Source organism: Peromyscus californicus, unplaced genomic scaffold (assembly GCF_007827085.1).
Source record: "Peromyscus californicus insignis strain IS unplaced genomic scaffold, ASM782708v3 Scaffold_3__1_contigs__length_106647218, whole genome shotgun sequence".
In the NCBI taxonomy this organism is placed as follows: Eukaryota; Metazoa; Chordata; class Mammalia; order Rodentia; family Cricetidae; genus Peromyscus; species Peromyscus californicus.
In genome coordinates, this window is record NW_026294551.1 from 43,335,765 (window position 1) to 43,353,966 (window position 18,202).

The 18,202-nt window shown below is 39.0% G+C and overlaps 1 protein-coding gene across 10 annotated transcripts in view; it reads right to left on the reverse strand.

Annotated features, from left to right (window-relative positions):
* Nf1 (neurofibromin 1) overlaps positions 1–18,202 on the reverse strand; it is a 246,624-nt gene that overhangs the window by 91,535 nt on the left and 136,887 nt on the right. For all 10 annotated transcript variants that reach the window (XM_052755665.1, XM_052755662.1, XM_052755661.1 and 7 more), the window contains 3 exons: positions 17,513–17,659; positions 15,679–15,825; positions 13,949–14,059 (listed from right to left, as the gene is read on the reverse strand). In XM_052755665.1, the coding sequence (XP_052611625.1) occupies positions 13,949–14,059; positions 15,679–15,825; positions 17,513–17,659 (405 nt within the window). The remainder of the gene's footprint in view (positions 1–13,948; positions 14,060–15,678; positions 15,826–17,512; positions 17,660–18,202) is intronic.

The following is an 18,202-nucleotide window of genomic DNA, read 5'->3' on the forward strand; positions in this document are numbered from 1 at the left end:
CCAAATGAGTCTATGGTATGGAGATGCAGCATCAACTTTTTCTGAAGCAGAATCAACAGGATTTAGTAACTTACCAAGCATGTGAAGTAAAATGTTGTTAATAACTCTATTTAAAGCTTAAGAGATGGAGATACTGTCATCCACAAGGGAATGGAAAGGAGGAGACAATCTTTTAAAAGTCAAGACAGGCCGGGCGGTGGTGGCGCACGCCTTTAATCCCAGCACTCGGGAGGCAGAGCCAGGCGGATCTCTGTGAGATCGAGGCCAGCCTGGGCTATCAAGCGAGTTCCAGGAAAAAGGTGCAAAGCTACACAGGGAAACCCTGTCTCGAAAAAACCAAAAACCAAAAACCAAAAAAAAAAAAAAAAAGTCAAGACAGGTTGAACTCTGACCCCAAGTCTCTGGTCTAGCTACTCTAGGCAGCTATGGGATTGTGGATCAGGAGAGCTCTTCTAATGTGGCTCTGGCAAGTAGTGTTCCATTTTGGCTTTTTAGGGTACAATGGCAGGGAAGGACTGCCTCTCTAACCTAGGTCCTCTTGGTCCACATTTGTTCCTACGTTCATGATTCCAAAAGATTTTATTTCTGAACATGAGTTGTATATCAACCTGGTTTCTATGATTTCCTGAGTCTTTTAAGAAGATCTTAACAAAATATTGAGTTAGTTTACATTAGTTATGAAGAACAAGTCACAACAAACCAAAACAAGACAACAAACTTAGGGTTTCATGCTGGTAAGAAAACAAACGTGCTTGAAAGTGGCCACTTGCACTAGAATGCATGGTTTGTGCTTTTTGCTTACTTGCTTGCTTGTTTTGTTTTTCGGACAGGCTTTCACATCTCCCATGCTGGTCTCAAACTCACTTAGGGGAAGTACGTCTTTTTCCTGTATTATATTTCTAAACAAAGATGTTATTTTACTGTAGAGGTAAATGATGGTTTATATGCAATTCTAAAAGTTATTCAGAATAACTAACAGCAGCCTGCCTTTCTGCATAATTGTTCATCTACTGTGTCAGGAAGTTTTTAAGTCATTTGTTTAAAAGCAATACTGTACTGGAGAGATGGCTCAGTGCTTAAGAGCACATCATCAGGCAGTTCACAATGCCTTATAGCTCCAGCTCCAGAGGATCTGACTTCTCTGTCCTCCTTGAGCACATGCACATACCCACATGCAGACACACCTACCTACACATAATTAAAAACAACAGAAATGAATCTTAAAAAAGGAAACACCAAAAAGCCATTTTTCAATGCTATATACTACCAATATGCTTTAAATGTTCAACTTTTAAATGTAAGTAAAAACCCACTCATAAGCTAGGCATAGTGGTGCATGCTTATAATCTCAATATTTGAGAGGCAGAGGCAGGAAGATTGCCATTAAGTTCAAAGTAAATATTGCCTACATAGAGAATTCCAGGTTGGCATGGGCAGGATCAAGATTGTGTCTCAAAATAAACCAACAAACTAATAATAAAACCAAAACCAAATAACAAACACTTGAGGCATGATATATTCTGGCAGTCGGAGAGATGGTTCAATGGTTAAGAGCACTAGCTACCTTCCCAAAGAACCCAAATTTGGCTCTCAACATCCAAGTCAGGTGGTTCACAAGTACATGTAACTCCAGCTCCAGCAGATCTGATGCCTCTGACCTCTGAGGGCACCTGCACTCATGTGCGACAGTACACATGCACTACACACACACCTATACATAACTTAAAAAATAACAAAAATATATTTTAAAAAATTAATTTAAAAATCTGAAGTGATTTAGAATAACCAGACATACATAAATTAATTTCTAAACATTAAAAATTCTACTTAAAAGGAACATAAAGCCTTGGTATGTGATCATGTACATGGTATATGAGTTACTAAAATTCTTTAAAAAAAAAAAAAAAGGAGGATTCCATTTCCAAAAAAGTATGCACACAAATACCACTTGAGGAAAGATCCAAGTATTTTTTCCCCAAGATAAAACCCCCAAAGTCCAAAGAGAAAAATTACAAGAGAGAAAATTAAATCTAATTGGTTTCTAGAGCACTGTAACTATAATTTGAAATTCATGAAAAACTCATACATAAAATTTATGATTAGCCAGATGATTTTATTAATTGTTTTCCTCCATTTTCTTAGGGGTTATAGAATAATCAATATGTAAAGACCTATAGAAAGCTTTAGAAATACCTCAGAAATGAACCAATTAAAAGTAATTAAGGTATGGAAAGCTATCATCCCCATTGCTTACTAATTCCCAGACCCTAACTCTAAGTACAAAGAAATTTAAAACTACAAGATTCTTCTTTTCAAATTTTGTTTAATATTCACTTTGTTATGTGTGTTGCTTATCTGAGTATATATATGTCATGTGCATGCAGGAGTCTGCAGAGGCCAGATTCCCTGGAACTGGAGTTGCAGGTGGTTGTGAGCCACAATGCGGGTACTGGTAACCACAGTAGATCCTCTGCAAGAGGATCGAGAGTGAACTGCTGAGCTACATGTCTTGTCTGTTTGGTTTGAGACAGGATCTCACTATCTAGGCCTGGTTAGCCTCGAACTTACTATGTAGACCAGTCTGGCCTCAAACTCATGAATGTCCACCTTCCAGTGCCTCCTGAATGCTGGGATTAAACAGGCACCATCATACCCAAGGACTTATGAGATTCTTAAACTAATGGTGGCTCTACCTACTTGCCATTTGCTGGACATTCTAGTAAGGTCCATAGAAATCTTGCAATTAATACAATAAAGCGGTAAATTTAGTACAGATCTATAATCCTGATTTGAAATCCTTGATGCAAGATACATTTATGAATTCAGAATAGTTCAGACTTTAGAAGATATAGTACATAATCTGTAGAAGTAATAATTCTAGTTGGTGGAACACTCAAATTAGGATCCAAGAGACTCCATAAAAAGGACAAAGCAGGGCTTAAGAATTACAAAAGGTTCAGAAACACCAGCTGAAGTAGAGCAGTTACTAGGAAGCAGATAGAGAGAGAGGATTGCCCAACAAAACTATCATCTCATAGAGGGATGTAGCCAGACCCCAGTGACCAAGAGAGCACATTCCCCATCTACCCTTTCTTTCTTCAGTCTCCTTGTATTCCCTACTGGTCAAATGGAATTCAGAGACAAGAAAAGATCAATACAATTCTCTACACAGATCAGCCTTTCAGGTAGAAAGCAGGATAAAAAGTAGAACACAGTATCTAGCACATAGTTAGCACAGATGGGTTTCTATTATTAATAGCCCCCAAATATGACCAGCTATGTCAACAAAAGTTTATTTATCACCGATCTAATGCCATCTAGATCTACTGTCTTCCAGGGTTTTGGAGATGCCCTCTACTGGACTTTGGAGAACTGGTGCAAAGTCAAACACTAGGCCTGAAAGCGATGGACATGTGCAGCTTTCTCTGGGCTGGATGTAATTATTGCCAACTTGAATCAGCACAGTGGTGATAACCGTCTCAAAAATGGACCTGTTACCATTCTCATGTGGAGGAGGAAAAGCTCAGGAGGCCCGCTCCCCTTCTTCAATGATATATAAGGGGAAAGTAGTTGCTGGAAGAAGACTCCAGCGATGCAACTTTTAAATTCATCACTGATACTGGAGTGGGTTGGTTTTTTGTTTTTTGTTTTGTTTTGTTTTGTGTGTGAGTGTGTGTGTGTGTGTGTGTGTGTGTGTGTGTGTGTGTGTGTGTGTGACGCTGTAGACTGAGTCACTGATGTTCCTGTAACACTATAAGCTCATTAGTTTACCAAGCTCAACTTGGATAGAATATCTCCTTTGGTCTGTCATTTCCCTCTGTCTAGAGTGAACACAAAAAGGCTCCCCAGGAAAAGTCACACAACTCATGTCTCCAGAACTCAGCTACAAGGTACCACTTAAGTAAAGGCTGACAGGAATGGTATGGCAATATGCTCAAAGGAGGCAAGAAGCACAAATATATGAAGTCTGAGTCTTATACCAACCCAGAGATAAAGTGTTCCAAATAATTTGGGTGTCAAACTTCTATTGATTCAACTTTAGGTTGTCAAAGATGAATATGCTTAGGATCCACAAAACAGGAGCTGGAAAGGAAAAGTGAGATCTTAAACTTGGGCCTGTGACTAATTTATGTTTATGATACAGAGAAAAAAAGTCAAATGACCAAATAGTTGCTACTTTAGACATTACTAATGATATCAGCTGACAGATGTGAAGAAATGAATGGGTTTTCAATGAATCCAGGGCTTTATTGTCTCCTATTTTTAATAACTACTTACTATTCTAGAAGGTATAGTTAATACAAAGAATAAGGAGTGTGCCTTACCACAAGAAAGCCAGAAGACAGTTGGGAGAAAAAACCAGACTCTGATAATTACAGTGTCTTAAAATGACTAATTCTTCTCTATAGAATTAGGGAAGGTTCGTACATAGAAAAAAGGGTACTGGCAACAGAGGCCTCCACAGAAGGAATTCCAAGCAAAAAAGGAAAATAGTCCAGATGGAATGACGATATGGAGGTCTTTAAAGGCGGGGTAATGGCGAATGATTTTAGTCTGTTTAGGAGTGTTAAGATTAATAAAAAAGAGCAGATAATGAGAAACCCAAGGTTAGCAAGCTAGCCATTTTGGTTAGGTGATAAGTGCAATTAATAAATTATGAGAAGAGCCAGGGTTACATAGTGAGACCCTATCTCAAAAAACAAAGAGATTATGAGAAAAACAAGAAGGAGAAAATACTGAATTAAGGTGATGCTGAGTTGTTAGAAGTACAATAATAAGTTGACTAGCCAGGCACGGTGTTTCACACTGTAATTTCAGCACTCTAAGTTGAGGAAAGAGGATGGTGAATTTAAGGCCATCTAAGATACTTAGGGAGAGTCTGTCTCAAAGCAGGGAGGGGGAAGGAAAGAAAAGAAAAGGATAAATCAAAAGGTCAGGATTAGAAAAACATAATTAATTACAGGGCCATAGGCAGCTCAAGGACAAAACAATCACTGCAACCATTTCAACTATATTCCTCAGAGTAAATTCTCAGAATGAGCAAGCAAGTAGGTAAGGTATGGTAGCAGGCATTATCTTAGTCATCTGATTTCTAGCATTTACTCTGGTTGCCAACAGGCTTCTTTTGTTTATTTCTTAAGCATGACCACAACTATCCCCCGTTAAGTGAAGCTAAACATTTAGCAAGCATTTGCCTATTTATTCAAAAGAAGGGGAAAAAAAATTCACACCAGCGAAAAGTAAGGAACATGTATTGACTTGTTCTTCGGCCACTCAGGCAGTGACTTCCTTGTGTGGCAACACCACTGTCCATCCGTGCTACACTCCCAGTCATGCCAGTACAGTGAAGCTCTTAGGACAACACAGTCCAGCTTCCCTGTATACCAATCAGAGAAAAACTGACCGCAAAGGAACACAAGCTTCCTTTAGAGAATTTACTTAATCTCATCAGATCAGTGATTTAATACATTTTTTTAATAAAGCAAATTTTTGTGAACACTATCACTTTTTTACAAAAAATCCTTTTTGTTAAAGTTCCATATGAATACAGTTTAACTTCTTATCTAAGAGGCTGCTTTTACCTTTTACTTACCAACATTTAACTTCCTAAAATGTAAAATCCCTAAATTATTTTTAAATCTTCACCTTTAACATTCTTACTTGGCTTAAAATCATGATAATCACACATCAAAATTATATACTCATCTAGTTAGAGAGTCAGTCCAATGAGGCAATCCATTAGGGTGTATAGAGAAAGGACAACCAGTGAGGTATTCACTGGATCCTTTAAGTAAGTAGGTTTTAGAAAGACTTGATATGAATTCCTTAATCTCTGTCAAAGTCTGCCTGTTTACACTAGATGCTTGGGAACACTCATCTGAATATTTCCAAAGAGGCAAGGCTTTGAGCATGTGACTGACTTGCTAGCTATATTAAACAGCACGCAGTGAGAGATTCCCTTTCAGAATCATTCTCCAGGACACTAGAGAAGGGCTGAATTTACAAATTCAAGAACACTTCCCCCAATCAAAAGGTAACAGTAACTTGAAAATGTATAACTATGTATTAGAATGAAATGGAACTTCTTGTCTATATTCTAAAATTTAAGTTTAAGCTTTTAATAAAAAAGTATAATATTTAATCATGGTAAGCAGGGGTCTGTTGAATTATCAGGTATTAGATTTGAATACAGGCTAAAAGAAAACTAGCCTAACTTTAGAAACAGTGCTAATAACCCTCAGGTAGAGGAATCTGCTCTGTGACACCGCATTCACTGGCTAAGAAACAGTGGTCTAGGATTCAGACTTGGGCTCTAGATCTGCTCACTTGAAGACAGGCATCTCTAGACACTTTATGCCCCTTGAGCAGACCCAGCTGTAAAATGACAGACTGATTGAATCAATCCTGGATTTCCTTCCCTTTAAAAGCTGTGAAGTACTCTACTACAGCTGCTCTTTCCCACCCCCAGAGAAGGTAAACTGAAGGGAACCTCAGCACTGGAGAATCATTTGGTTTATGTTTTTTGCCCCTTCCATTTTTGGTATAAATATTTAAAGTAATATTCTAATTTGTGACCTTCAACTGTCCAACAAGAAGCCACAGAAATGTGAAGAGGGAAGTGCCACTGCTTCAGGCTCCTTTGCTACTCCATTCTCCCAACTTGTCTTGTCCTTCCCTGTTTCCCTGCTCTTTACACTGACCCCCCCCCCATTCTATTGTTTCAAATGCCTCATGTTTAACTCGTTTGCAAAATAGGACAACAAAATCAAGCTCAATTTAATATTTAGAATGCTTTTTCCTGAAGTAAGTGACCTAGACAGAAAGCAGGTCTTCTTTCAGGAGATGTATAGAAAGGAAGCTTGTTATTTGTTCATTAATAAATAATAAAAAAGCCTATTTATATTATGTGAATATACTACATAAACATAATTAAGGATATATGATTATCCATGTGTTTGTGAACTGAATACTAAATTTTATAATCACTTTAAAGCAAAGGAAAATGGTGATCAAGCATTCATTCACCATCAGACTGCTCCTCGTGTATGCTCCTATTATGGGAACAATTTCAACATCAACAACCTCAAATTCTACCAAAGGCTCAATTCCTGGGATGTCCTCTGTTTCTACCACGAGCCCACAGACCACAACAAGCCAAAGTCCTACAACTACCACACAGCTTGGGAGCAGCCTCAATACTGGGACAAAGCATTCAGAGCCTGTCTCCAAGACCACCTGGCAAGAACACATGTCGTCAAGCCCTGGCACAAACATGACTGCAAAAACTGTCACAGGTGGTGGCACAGCACACAAACCAATGTCCAGTGCTCTCTCTCTCTGTTTGTGCAGTGTTCTTACTCTGTTGTACATACTCAGGCAGAAATGAGCTGGAATGCCTGCTCACTGCAGCCCCTTATAGTATTTGCTAAATGGTAAGCACACTAAAAAAAATAATTTTTTTTAAATTTTCTGCTTAAGAAATTATCATTCTGGGGTTGGAGAGATGGCTCAGAGGTTAAGAGCACTGAATGCTCTTCCAGAGGTCCTGAGTTCAATTCCCAGCACCCATATGGTGGCTCACAACCATCTGCAATGAGATCTGGCACCCTCTTCTGTATACATAATAAATAAATTAAAAAAAAAAAGAAATTATCATTCTAGCATGATTTGGGTTTTGGTAAGTTTTAATTGCATAACTTTAGATGTTACATTAATATTATAGTTTCTTTCTTATAAGTGTAGTGCCCTATTAAATGCCAAAATAAGCAAAACATCACATTTGTGTTTTAAATGTGGGCAAAATAGAATCAGAACTCAAATGTTTTTATTAAAGTATGAGAGGAAATTATGTAGGAGGCATTTAACCAAAGGGGAAGAAGGAGATAGGAGATGAAGGGTGATATGGGGGAAGCCGTTTTGTATTTTATTATTTTTAAACAAATAGATTGAAAGCAACCCTGGTGTGGTATAAAGAACAGTCTTTTATAAAACATACTCATCAGTGGAATGCTATTTTCATGAGAGTGTAATAACAACGGGCCATCCCAGTACATTTTTAAAGCAGAATACTGTTGATCCAGTGATAAGAGTGCATTTTGAGTAAATCTTGACTTGTGTTTCAAAGTATTGTTTTCAAATTAGATGCTTAGGAACTAAGAACTCATTTTATCTAGAGAAACTGTTCACTGATTTTTTTTTTTTTCCTTTTTCTCCTTCTCTCTCCTCTTGCCTCCTCCTTCTTCCATCCTTCTCCTCTGGTCCCTTTCCTGTCTCCTTTCCTTCTCCTAGACAGAGTTTCTCTACACAGTCCCAGCTGTCCTGCAACTCACTATGTAAACCAAGCTGGCCTCGAACTCACAGAGATCTGCTTGCCTCTGCCTTTTGACTAAGTGCTGAGATTAAAAGAATGTTGGTTGGATTTTTATGTTCATATACAAGGATGGGTTTAACTCAACAAACTTAGTATGCTAACAGTAACAATTCCTGTGGTTTATTATCAGTGAGTTAGGAGTTTTATATTAGGTAATGATTCTAACTAGCTGAGCTACCAAGAGTAAAATGACCCAGGAGAACCCAAACAAATTGACTACAAATGAACTATTTGGGGTGCCTGTGATTATATATTGTGTACCTTAATAAAATTTGCCTGAAGATCAGAGAACAGAACAAGCCACTAGATTAAACATAGATGCCAGGAAGTGGTGGCACACACCTTTATTCCTAGCACTCAGGAGGCAGAGATCTATCTGGATCTCTGTGAGTTCAAGGCCATCCTGGACCACATAAGACTGAATCAGTCTAGGACAGAAACAGCCAGGCAATGGTGACACACACCTACCTTTAATCTCAGAACTTGGGAAGCACACATGCCTTTAATCCCAGCACTAAGAAGGAAGTAATATAGCTGAGCGGAGAAAGGTATATAAGGCATGAGGAGACAGGAACTGAGGCTCTTTTGGCTAGAGGCCTTTCGGCTAGAGAGCTTTTTCAGGCTGAGGAGTCCTAGAGGTAAGATACGGCAGTGGCTTGTCTCTGATCTTTCAGCATTTATCCCAATATGTGGCTCTAGGATTTTGTTTATTTAAAAGACCATTTAGAATTCGTGTTACAGGTGCCAGTTTAAATACATAAATTAAGTCTTATCCCTAGATTTGATGTGGACATTCAAGGGGCATAGAAAATGTTTAGTTATTTAGATTTTTCTGATCACTAGGTTTGAGTTTCTGTTGATAGTTAAGTATGATTAATACTACCTCAGAAGATTATTGTGAGGATTAAATAAAAATTATGTAATATGCAGTTTGCCTGATGTAGAGAAAGCATTAAGTAAATGCAAGTTATAATCTGTATTGTGACAAAAAAAAGTTGTGAAGAACCATAGTATCCTGCAGAGGAAACTTCACTGAAATGCTTAGGTTTTAAATTTTTAACTACTTACAAAAATAATAATTAAAAAAAAGGCAAATGTGACAGAAATATAATATTGGTCCCCTACATTCCCCAGGCCCATTCACTCTCCTAAGAGAAGTAATATGAGCCATGTGAATGTCCTAGTGTTTTGCTTGGCAGTGTGTATCTGGGTGTTGAACCCTGGACCTCATGCATGCTGAACAGATGCTCTACTGCTGAGCTACACTCCCAGCTCAAATGTGAACAATTTAACATGTATAGTTATGTATTTCTCTGTACACACACAAAAAAAACCCCAAAACTTTGCACTTTGCAAGGGAAGTGTCAGAGTCATCTTTTTGGGGTCTGTTTTTAAGAAAAGTTCTCACGGTAGCCAAGACTGGCCTCAAACTACCTATGTGTCCCACATTGATCTTGAACTTGAAATTCCTGTTTTGGCCTTCCCAGTGCTGGAACTGCAGGGTACATCACCACATTCAGCCTTTTCTGGATCTTTTAAAGGTGCAGTAGAGAATTTTTGTTACTTCTGTCTGCTCACTTGTCCACTCTTCTTCATTTGGGTATTGGCAATCCAATTTTCCTCTGGGAAATAACCCCTGCTTTCATCCTTGCTTTCAGTTCATGCCATCCATGTGAGCCTGGCTTTACCACTGAGCTCCAGGCACAAGCTCATGACCAGGCCTAAAGAGTCAAAGAGTCCATCTTCTTGCTAAAGTGACCGGCCTCGAAACTGACACGGGACTCAAGACAAACCAGCAAAGCTAAGCACTTCTGCTGAAGCGACTAGGCAAAGCATTTTCTACTGGGCTTGTTAGGCTGAGAGAGCACAAACCACTACTAGTTGCAGCCCCTTTCTGGCCTTCATGGTCATCAGGCACTCACAAGGTGTGCATGCATACACACATATATACATGTTGTAGAATAATATTTTAAGGTGTGTTACTTTTGTTTATGTTGCACTTGGTTAACTCTGTGAAGCTGTGCTACTGTGCCTGACTAAAACACCTGATGGTCTAATAAAGATCTGAATGGCCAATAGCAAGGCAGGAGAAAGGATAGATGGGGCTGGCAGGCAGAGAGAATATATAGAAGGAGAAATCTAGAAGGAAAAGAAGTAGCTAGAGAAGGAAGAGGACTCAAAGGAGGCCAAAGGTAGACAAGATAATTAATATAAGGAAAGCTGGCAAGAAACAAGCCAAGCTAAGGCCAGGCATTTATAATTAAGAATAATCCTCCATGTGTGATTTATTTGGGACCTGGGTGGTAGGCTCCCCCAAACAGTAAAAAGTAAAAAAAAAAACAACACTCTCTCTCTCTCCCTCTCCCTCTCCCATTCCCTCTCCCTCTCCCTCTCTCTCTCTCTCTCTCTCTCTCTCTCTCTCTCTCTCTCTCTCTCTCTCTCTCTCACACACACACACACACACACACACACACATGCATAAAATAAAAACACATCTTTTTAAAAAAGACATATCCAAAGTACCAGATGGTAGAGCCAGGCGGATCTCTGTGAGTTCGAGGCCAGCCTGGGCTACCAAGTGAGTTCCAGGAAAGGCGCAAAGCTACACAGAGAAACCCTGTCTCGAAAAACCAAAAAAAAAAAAAAAAAAAAAAAAAAAAAAAAAATTAAAACTTGTATCTAAGGACAGTCACTGATGAACACTGAATAGCTACATTTTGAATTATATGACTATTAGGTCAGGTACATGCACTTGGCTTGAAGCAGCCAGGTCTGTTGGCTGGTCAGCATCTAGCACAGAAAGTCTTTCTAGCAAAGATACTTTTCAGCTGGCCAACATATTTCCTCTTAGGAACTTCAAGTATGCAATACTGAGGTAATGAAGGGTCACTGGCTGAGCTAAAGTCAAAATGATACAGATATCAGAAAACCATGTAATGGAGTTAAACACAAAGCTAATAAACAAAGAGTGTATACTGGTTTTAGCAGCAACAGTGCTTTAGTTCTGTTTACATCTGGGATGGCTCTACTGATTCATGCTTTTCTTTGGGCCCATCTTCTTCAGAAAATAGGAGAGACTCGGTAATAACCAAAGCCTAAACCAAAATACCTGAACTGATACATCAGCTCTCACAGGTGAAAAGCAAGACTTGGTGACCAACAAAGAGACAGTAAGAAAGAAAGGGAAATATTTACATGATAGGGAATAGAGGGACACTCAAAGAACACATGGTGTGAACACGAGGCCAATTTGACAGTTAAACCTGAAATGTTGGTAGAGATTGGAATCCAAACTTCAACAATGTTTCCTACTGCACAGTAGTCCAAGCCACTGAAATACAGGAATGCCCACGAAAGAGTCAGACTCCAGAGCTCCTTGACAAGATGGCTGGATAGATAAGGCTTTCACTTACTGTCAGACAATGAGAAACAAGTACTCTCCCTGCTCTCTCTACTGTGCCCATTCATCCTAGAGCTAAGCATCATAGCCAGTAAAAAACGAGGGCTAGGAGGAGCTCTACTAGGTCTCAGAAATGAAAAGGCACCAGGCATGGTGACATACTGCTGTAAGACCAGCACTCAGAGGCTGGAGAGACAGCTCTACAGTTAAAAGCACTAGCTGTTTGTCTAAAGGATCTAGAGTTGATTCCAAGATGCCACATGGCAGGTCACAACTGTCTCTAACTTCAGCTTCAGGGGATCTGATACCCTCTCTGGCCTCCGAAGGTACCAAGCACACCTATGATGCACAGATAAACATGCATGACCATACACATTAAAAAAAAAAAAAAAAAAAGACCAGTATCCAGGAGGCTGAGGCAGGATGATCATGAGTGCGGTCCCATTTCAAAGCATAAAGCAAAACACTAAAACTACAAAGTACTGAAAATTTGATTTGTCAAGGTCATATCAAAAAAGAAAACTTCCAACTTCCATATAACTTAATTTGTTACAAAATCACACGAGAGACACAGCAGTTTAACAAGCACACTTCCTTCTTTCTCAAAGATGAAGGGTCAGAACAGCTAATAAGAAGCAGAATGGGAACCCCTGGCAATTTCAAGCCCAAGCTACATAGGCATCATATACAACTGTGGACAGTCCACTGACCGATCCCACTGAGAGCCAGGCCCATTTGCTTTTCCTTAGCACATTTTCATTTGCTAGACACCACAGAGAAGGAACACAAACTTAGTTTCTTATTCTGAAGGAGGAAAAAAGAATCCAGCTTGCACACCTCTAACTTTTGCTACTGTAAACTACTAAGAATTCAAAAGGGGCTGGGAATTGAGGCACACACATCTACCTCCCTCTTCACTAGTCCTTGCTACTTAGATATGTTAAGGAAAGTCAAGATACCATGAAAGTACTGAAGGTTAAAGTTGAAATACAAACATGGCTTATCTTAAGTGCAAAAGATGAGTATTTTAGAAAGGGCAACTGAGACAAGAACAGAGGTTCATGCAATGATAAGGGTTTTTTTTTTCTCCTCCCATTTTTGGGGGGGCGGGTTAGGGCTTTTTTTGAGATAGGGTCTCACTCTATAGCCCAGGGTGGCTTCCTAACTCAACACAATGCTCCTGCCCCAGTCTTCTGAGTGCTGTAATTAGAAATGTACCACTACACTGGCTAGAATAAGATGTTCCTTAAAGTTGTTAAAAAGTCCTGGCAAAGACAAATGCGATTTTCTGTAACTTTCGGGTCCCTGGTTCCCCAGGGCCCTGGGCAGCTGAGTATCTAATTAAACAAGCTCCACATCTTCCATCCTTCTTTCTTCTACTTTGTCTGACTTCTCACCCACTGCCAGGTTTTTGCTACCATAACCATTAAGTAAATTAACATAATCATTCAGTTTCTGTTAACCTTGGGAACTCAGAAAGCCTGAGTCCCACAGCTGCTGGGCCGGCTGCCCTTGGCATTGCCGCATCACTAGCCACTGTGTGGCATCACTCCATCAGCAAACTTCAGCCACCCTGAGTTCCACGGTTCTGACAGGAGCAGAGACTAACCAGGTGCTATCCGTCACACATTCGTTTTCCCACGGCAGGGAAGGCAATGCAAGCCCACTTCCATGCAGGAAGAGGAACTCACAGCATGGCTATTCTCCAAGCCACCCCAGTCCATCGTTACAGCCATTTCCCACAGCTCTTGGAATGATTTCTTAAGTCATCCTGATGCAGTCTCACACAATACATTGCTAAGAATTCCCCAAAACAAGCTCTTCAAGTTTTTTCTTCTTAAAAGGGGGAGGGTCCAATTGTTGTGTTACAGAGATCATGAAATCAGAATATACCTGAAAACAAACGAAGGTTCTTTCTGACCTTTCACTTTGATAATAACAACTCCCTGTGGTGGCATTTTAACATCTGATGTACCAGAGCGACAACAAAGTGAAGCGAGCCGTCTGAAACTAACACCTGATAGTGAGCAGCATTGTAAAACAAGATGGCTAACTATCCAGGGAAGTGCACCTTTAAAAGCTATAATTCAAATCGGAAAAAAATAAATCCAACCGTTCCTCTTCATTTGCTATCATTTGAAAAACCCTATTAAAAGAGACGAAAACATATCTCTTACCTCCGTGCAACATAATAAAAAATAGGATTCCCAGCTTTGGAAGTGCCAGCTTGGTAGAAGATGCTTAACGTTTTCAAAGCCTTGAACTCTTCTTTCTCATGTACCTGATGCCTAAAAGAAAGAGCAGAGTCGATCAGAGGCTTTATACAGATTGCTGAGCAGCTAAAAAACATATGCTTAATCAACAATAACACTAAAGAATAATAAAATCCTGACAAAGCAACAGGCTTTCTGGAGGGTAAAATGTCAAGGTGCTGTCCCGAGTCCTGAGTGCTTTCTCAGGGCCGCCTAACAATCTTGCCGGACAGGAGAGAGAGCTCAGGGTTACCTGTCACTCGTGACATTTTTTTTCCAGATAAAAGATTTTTGAGGGTCCCCGTCCCGTGTCCCGTCCCCCCCCCCCCTCGCTTCCAAGTTCAGTTCATCAATCCTCTCTTGTTTATGGATTTTGCAGGGATGAGAAGGGTCTTCCTTCCCATGTTCTTCTTGGATCTGTATTAAGTGTATCTTCACGAACAGCATGAATATTTTTATCCTGATGATTACTCAGTTTTTATTTTAAGTCCATCCTAGTCTCCCTGGTTATGAATACTCTTTTCACATTAAATTCCCATATGCACTGAAATAAATTTCTGAAAGAGCTTAATTTTTATATATTCTGCTGAAACTGTGTGCTTCTTTTGTAAGTTTTAAGTGATTTATAAACCCTAGGATATGAATGAAAAATTCACATCCATTATCTCTACCAGTATCATTAACTCTTCCTATTCTCACTCAATGTGGCTTCTGTACTATTTACTTGACATGCATTGGACTGGATCCTTTCATTCCAGCTTCCCTTTCCCTTGCCTCCTCTCTCTCCTCTCTCAACTTCTGAATGTCAGATGAGAGTGTTTTCTTTCTGTCTTCGGCACATACTATGAATAAAACTATCAACTAACAGCCTCAATGTAGCATTTGCGAAATATAAAGAGGTACTTACTTAGCAAACATCAAGTGTGTATCTAACAGTGAGAATCTTTGAGTTCACAATCTAATTCCTCTAAATTAGATGCAAAACCAATTGTCCACAGAAACATGTGTTGTAGCAATATTGAATGTACTGTATTTTCTGGGTCTTACTCTAAAAGAGGTTAAAACCATTAACTTTTTGAAGGACTTAAAAAAAATTAGTATGATAGAATTCAGAATTTAAATTCAAATGAATCATGAATCAGGTGTGAATCTAGGTCAATTAAGTTATATCTGTAGAATGTATTTTCCAACTATAATATGAAAATAATGTTATCTATATGTTCTTAAAAGTATGAAATGAAAAACACGTCAAAGAGAGCCAGCAAGATGGCTCAGCAGCTGAAAGTACTTGTCCCTGACCCTGACAACCTGACTTGATCCCTGGGACACGTGGGAGGAGAGAAGTGACTCCCATAGGTGTTCTCTGACTTCACACACTAGCTGTGGGCAAGGGCACACCAGCACACACACAAATAAACCAACAAACATATTAAAAAAAAACAAAAACAAAAACGCACACACAAAAGCTTATTAAAGCTAGATGATAAACTATCATTTGGTAAGACACCCTTCTTTTTATAAGAAAATCAATATATAAGAGCAAACAAAACATGGTCATGTTAATGCAAAACAAGCATATTTAATAAGTGGTCTGGTGGTAAACTCTGTTTCTCAGCTCCCTCAAAATACAATCATCTTTTAAAGTTGTGTTTTACCTGGTCATAAATTCTTCAAACTTTGAACTGGTAAGGTTAAGGCTGGACCAGTGTGTATCTGCCACAGGCTTGTGCTCCGGAGGACCCAGGTATGCAAGAAGTGTGGCCATCTTATCAAAAGGTCGTCTTCCAACAGCTTTATGATCCCTAGCAACAACAGATGATGCTTAGGAAATAGTACTTCACATTAACTGGGCAGTCTTACATTCCTTAGACCATCACTGGTTGCTTTTCTTTTAACTACTTATTCCTTGCTGATTTGTAAGCAGTATTGAAAATTCTCAGTATCTTAGAAACATGACTGTTTCCCACCTATAAAATTTATTGTTAAATTCAATTATTTTGTAGAATTACTATCTGTAACATTCTCATCTACTTTTTCCTAGGATAAAAATAGCCCATCTTGAGAAAACAGTGTTTAGGACATTGGAATACGTAACCAGATAACTGAATAGTTTTAATGTACTTTTTTTTTTTTGAGACAGGGTCTTACTATAAGTAGCCCAGGTTGGACTCAAACTCATTATCCTCCTGCCTTCATCTCCCAAGTTCTGAGATCATATCTGTATATACTATCATACACAGCTCAAAAGTATATGTTTTTAAACATTTATTTTATTTTTTAGTTATTTATATATGTGTATGAGGCCAGAAGTGGGTGTCAGATCCTCCGAAGCACTTAACACGGGTGCTGGGAACCATGCTTGGGTCTTCTGGAAGAGCAGTGTGAAGAATAAGAATGGCCCCATAGGCTCATATATTTGAACACTTACTCACTGTTCTCTTTCTGTCCTTTGTTCCCTCCCTCTCAGCAAATAAAACATTATAAAGACTTGTGATTATATCAAAATTACATGATATTCAAGCTAGTTGGCAGACATGGAATTGTCAAATCACTGTCTGTATTTTCATGTTTGAAATATGTATCAATTTTTAAATAGCACATTTAAAAAACTCTTAGCATCAAACTGCAAATATATATTCAAATCAAAAAAGAGAAGACAATGTTCATCTTTAAACTTTCCAGGTTATTTTGATGTCACAAGGGTAAAGCACTCCCTTCTATTTTAGTGGCACACGTCAGTCATGTCCATGCCTACTTTGATCCATTAATAATTTGCAAAGGAAAAAAAAATCTTGTCTTTTAAACGCCCATCTCCTAATTGTTCAGCCATACTGTTATGGTCTCTTGTCTTTCTCACAAATGAGCAAGCCATTATTTATTGGCAGTTAAGGGAACTCCTCAGATACAGAAATCGGAACCCTTTACAATCCTATATAACTAAAAAGGAAATAACTCTCAGAAAGGATGGCATGTAATTTATGTCATAAGAGGCTTTGACTAAAACAGCTAATAAAGTATTTTCAGCTACTGAATCTGTTTCCTCTTTTGCGTTTCCCCTCTCTCTTTGGCATTCTCTATTTCTCTCTTGTGCCCCTTCTCTCTTTTGAGACAGGGTCTCGCCATGTAACCCTGGCAAGCCTAGAACTCTCTATGGAGACCAGCCAGGCTGGCTTCAAATTCAGAGATCTACCTGCCTCTGCTTCCCGAGTGCTGGGATTAAAGTGATGGCTCCATGGCTGACTGATTCAGTACTTTCTATATGAAGCTTTATTAACATACACTTAAGAGTATCACAAGCCCTACAACAACAACAGTGCTGTTGATCATTTAACATGACTTGGTTTTTGCCATATGCATGTAAACCTGCATTTTTCTTTCCAAACAACAATTCTTAAGGCAAAAAGCTGCAATGTAAAGGACTTTATTCAGGATCAATAACTTAATTCAATTAAAACTGTTTTATTTCCCCCCAAGACTGGAAAAACATACCTGTTGCTGGAAAGATACTGGCCAATTTTCTCCTGATTGTTCCAAAGCAGTCGATGTAAAGCAAGCACATTGCCATCACTGATGAAGGAAAGACTATGATTTACAGCATCACTTGTGGGACAATCTGATGCTATATCAAGGAAAAACCTTCAAAAATGCAAAGCCATTAGAGTTTTTAACACCAGCTATACTCAAACTTATATATGCATTACATTTATACGGAGTATAGTAATACAGTAACTGTGACTGCAAATGTGGAGGGCTTATGCCCACAGTAACTGTCCCTAAACCAAACAAGAAGCACAAGAAGAAAGTTGGCTTTCCATTTCCACCCAAGTAGGCTCCAGAAGTTGGAGAAAAACAAATTTAGATGAATAAAATCTGGAGAACGGGGTAGTATCTTACAGATGAAGAAATGAAAGTCAAGGTAAAGACCTCTCTTAAAAATCACACTGCCTGCCTGTCAGGGACAGGATTGGAATTTGGGTTCTCTAAACTTTCCATGACTAGTCACAAAGTTATTTTTCTACCTGAAAACAGCTCTCACTTTCCCTCCAACAGTTAATAGCTCAGCTCCAATTTCTCAGCAGAAAGAGCTGTAATGGCGACAAACTGGAAGAGCCGCTGCAGAAGGCCAGTGTACACAGCAGTGACATCAGCTAGGTTTCTACTGGTAGAAAGTGACTTCTG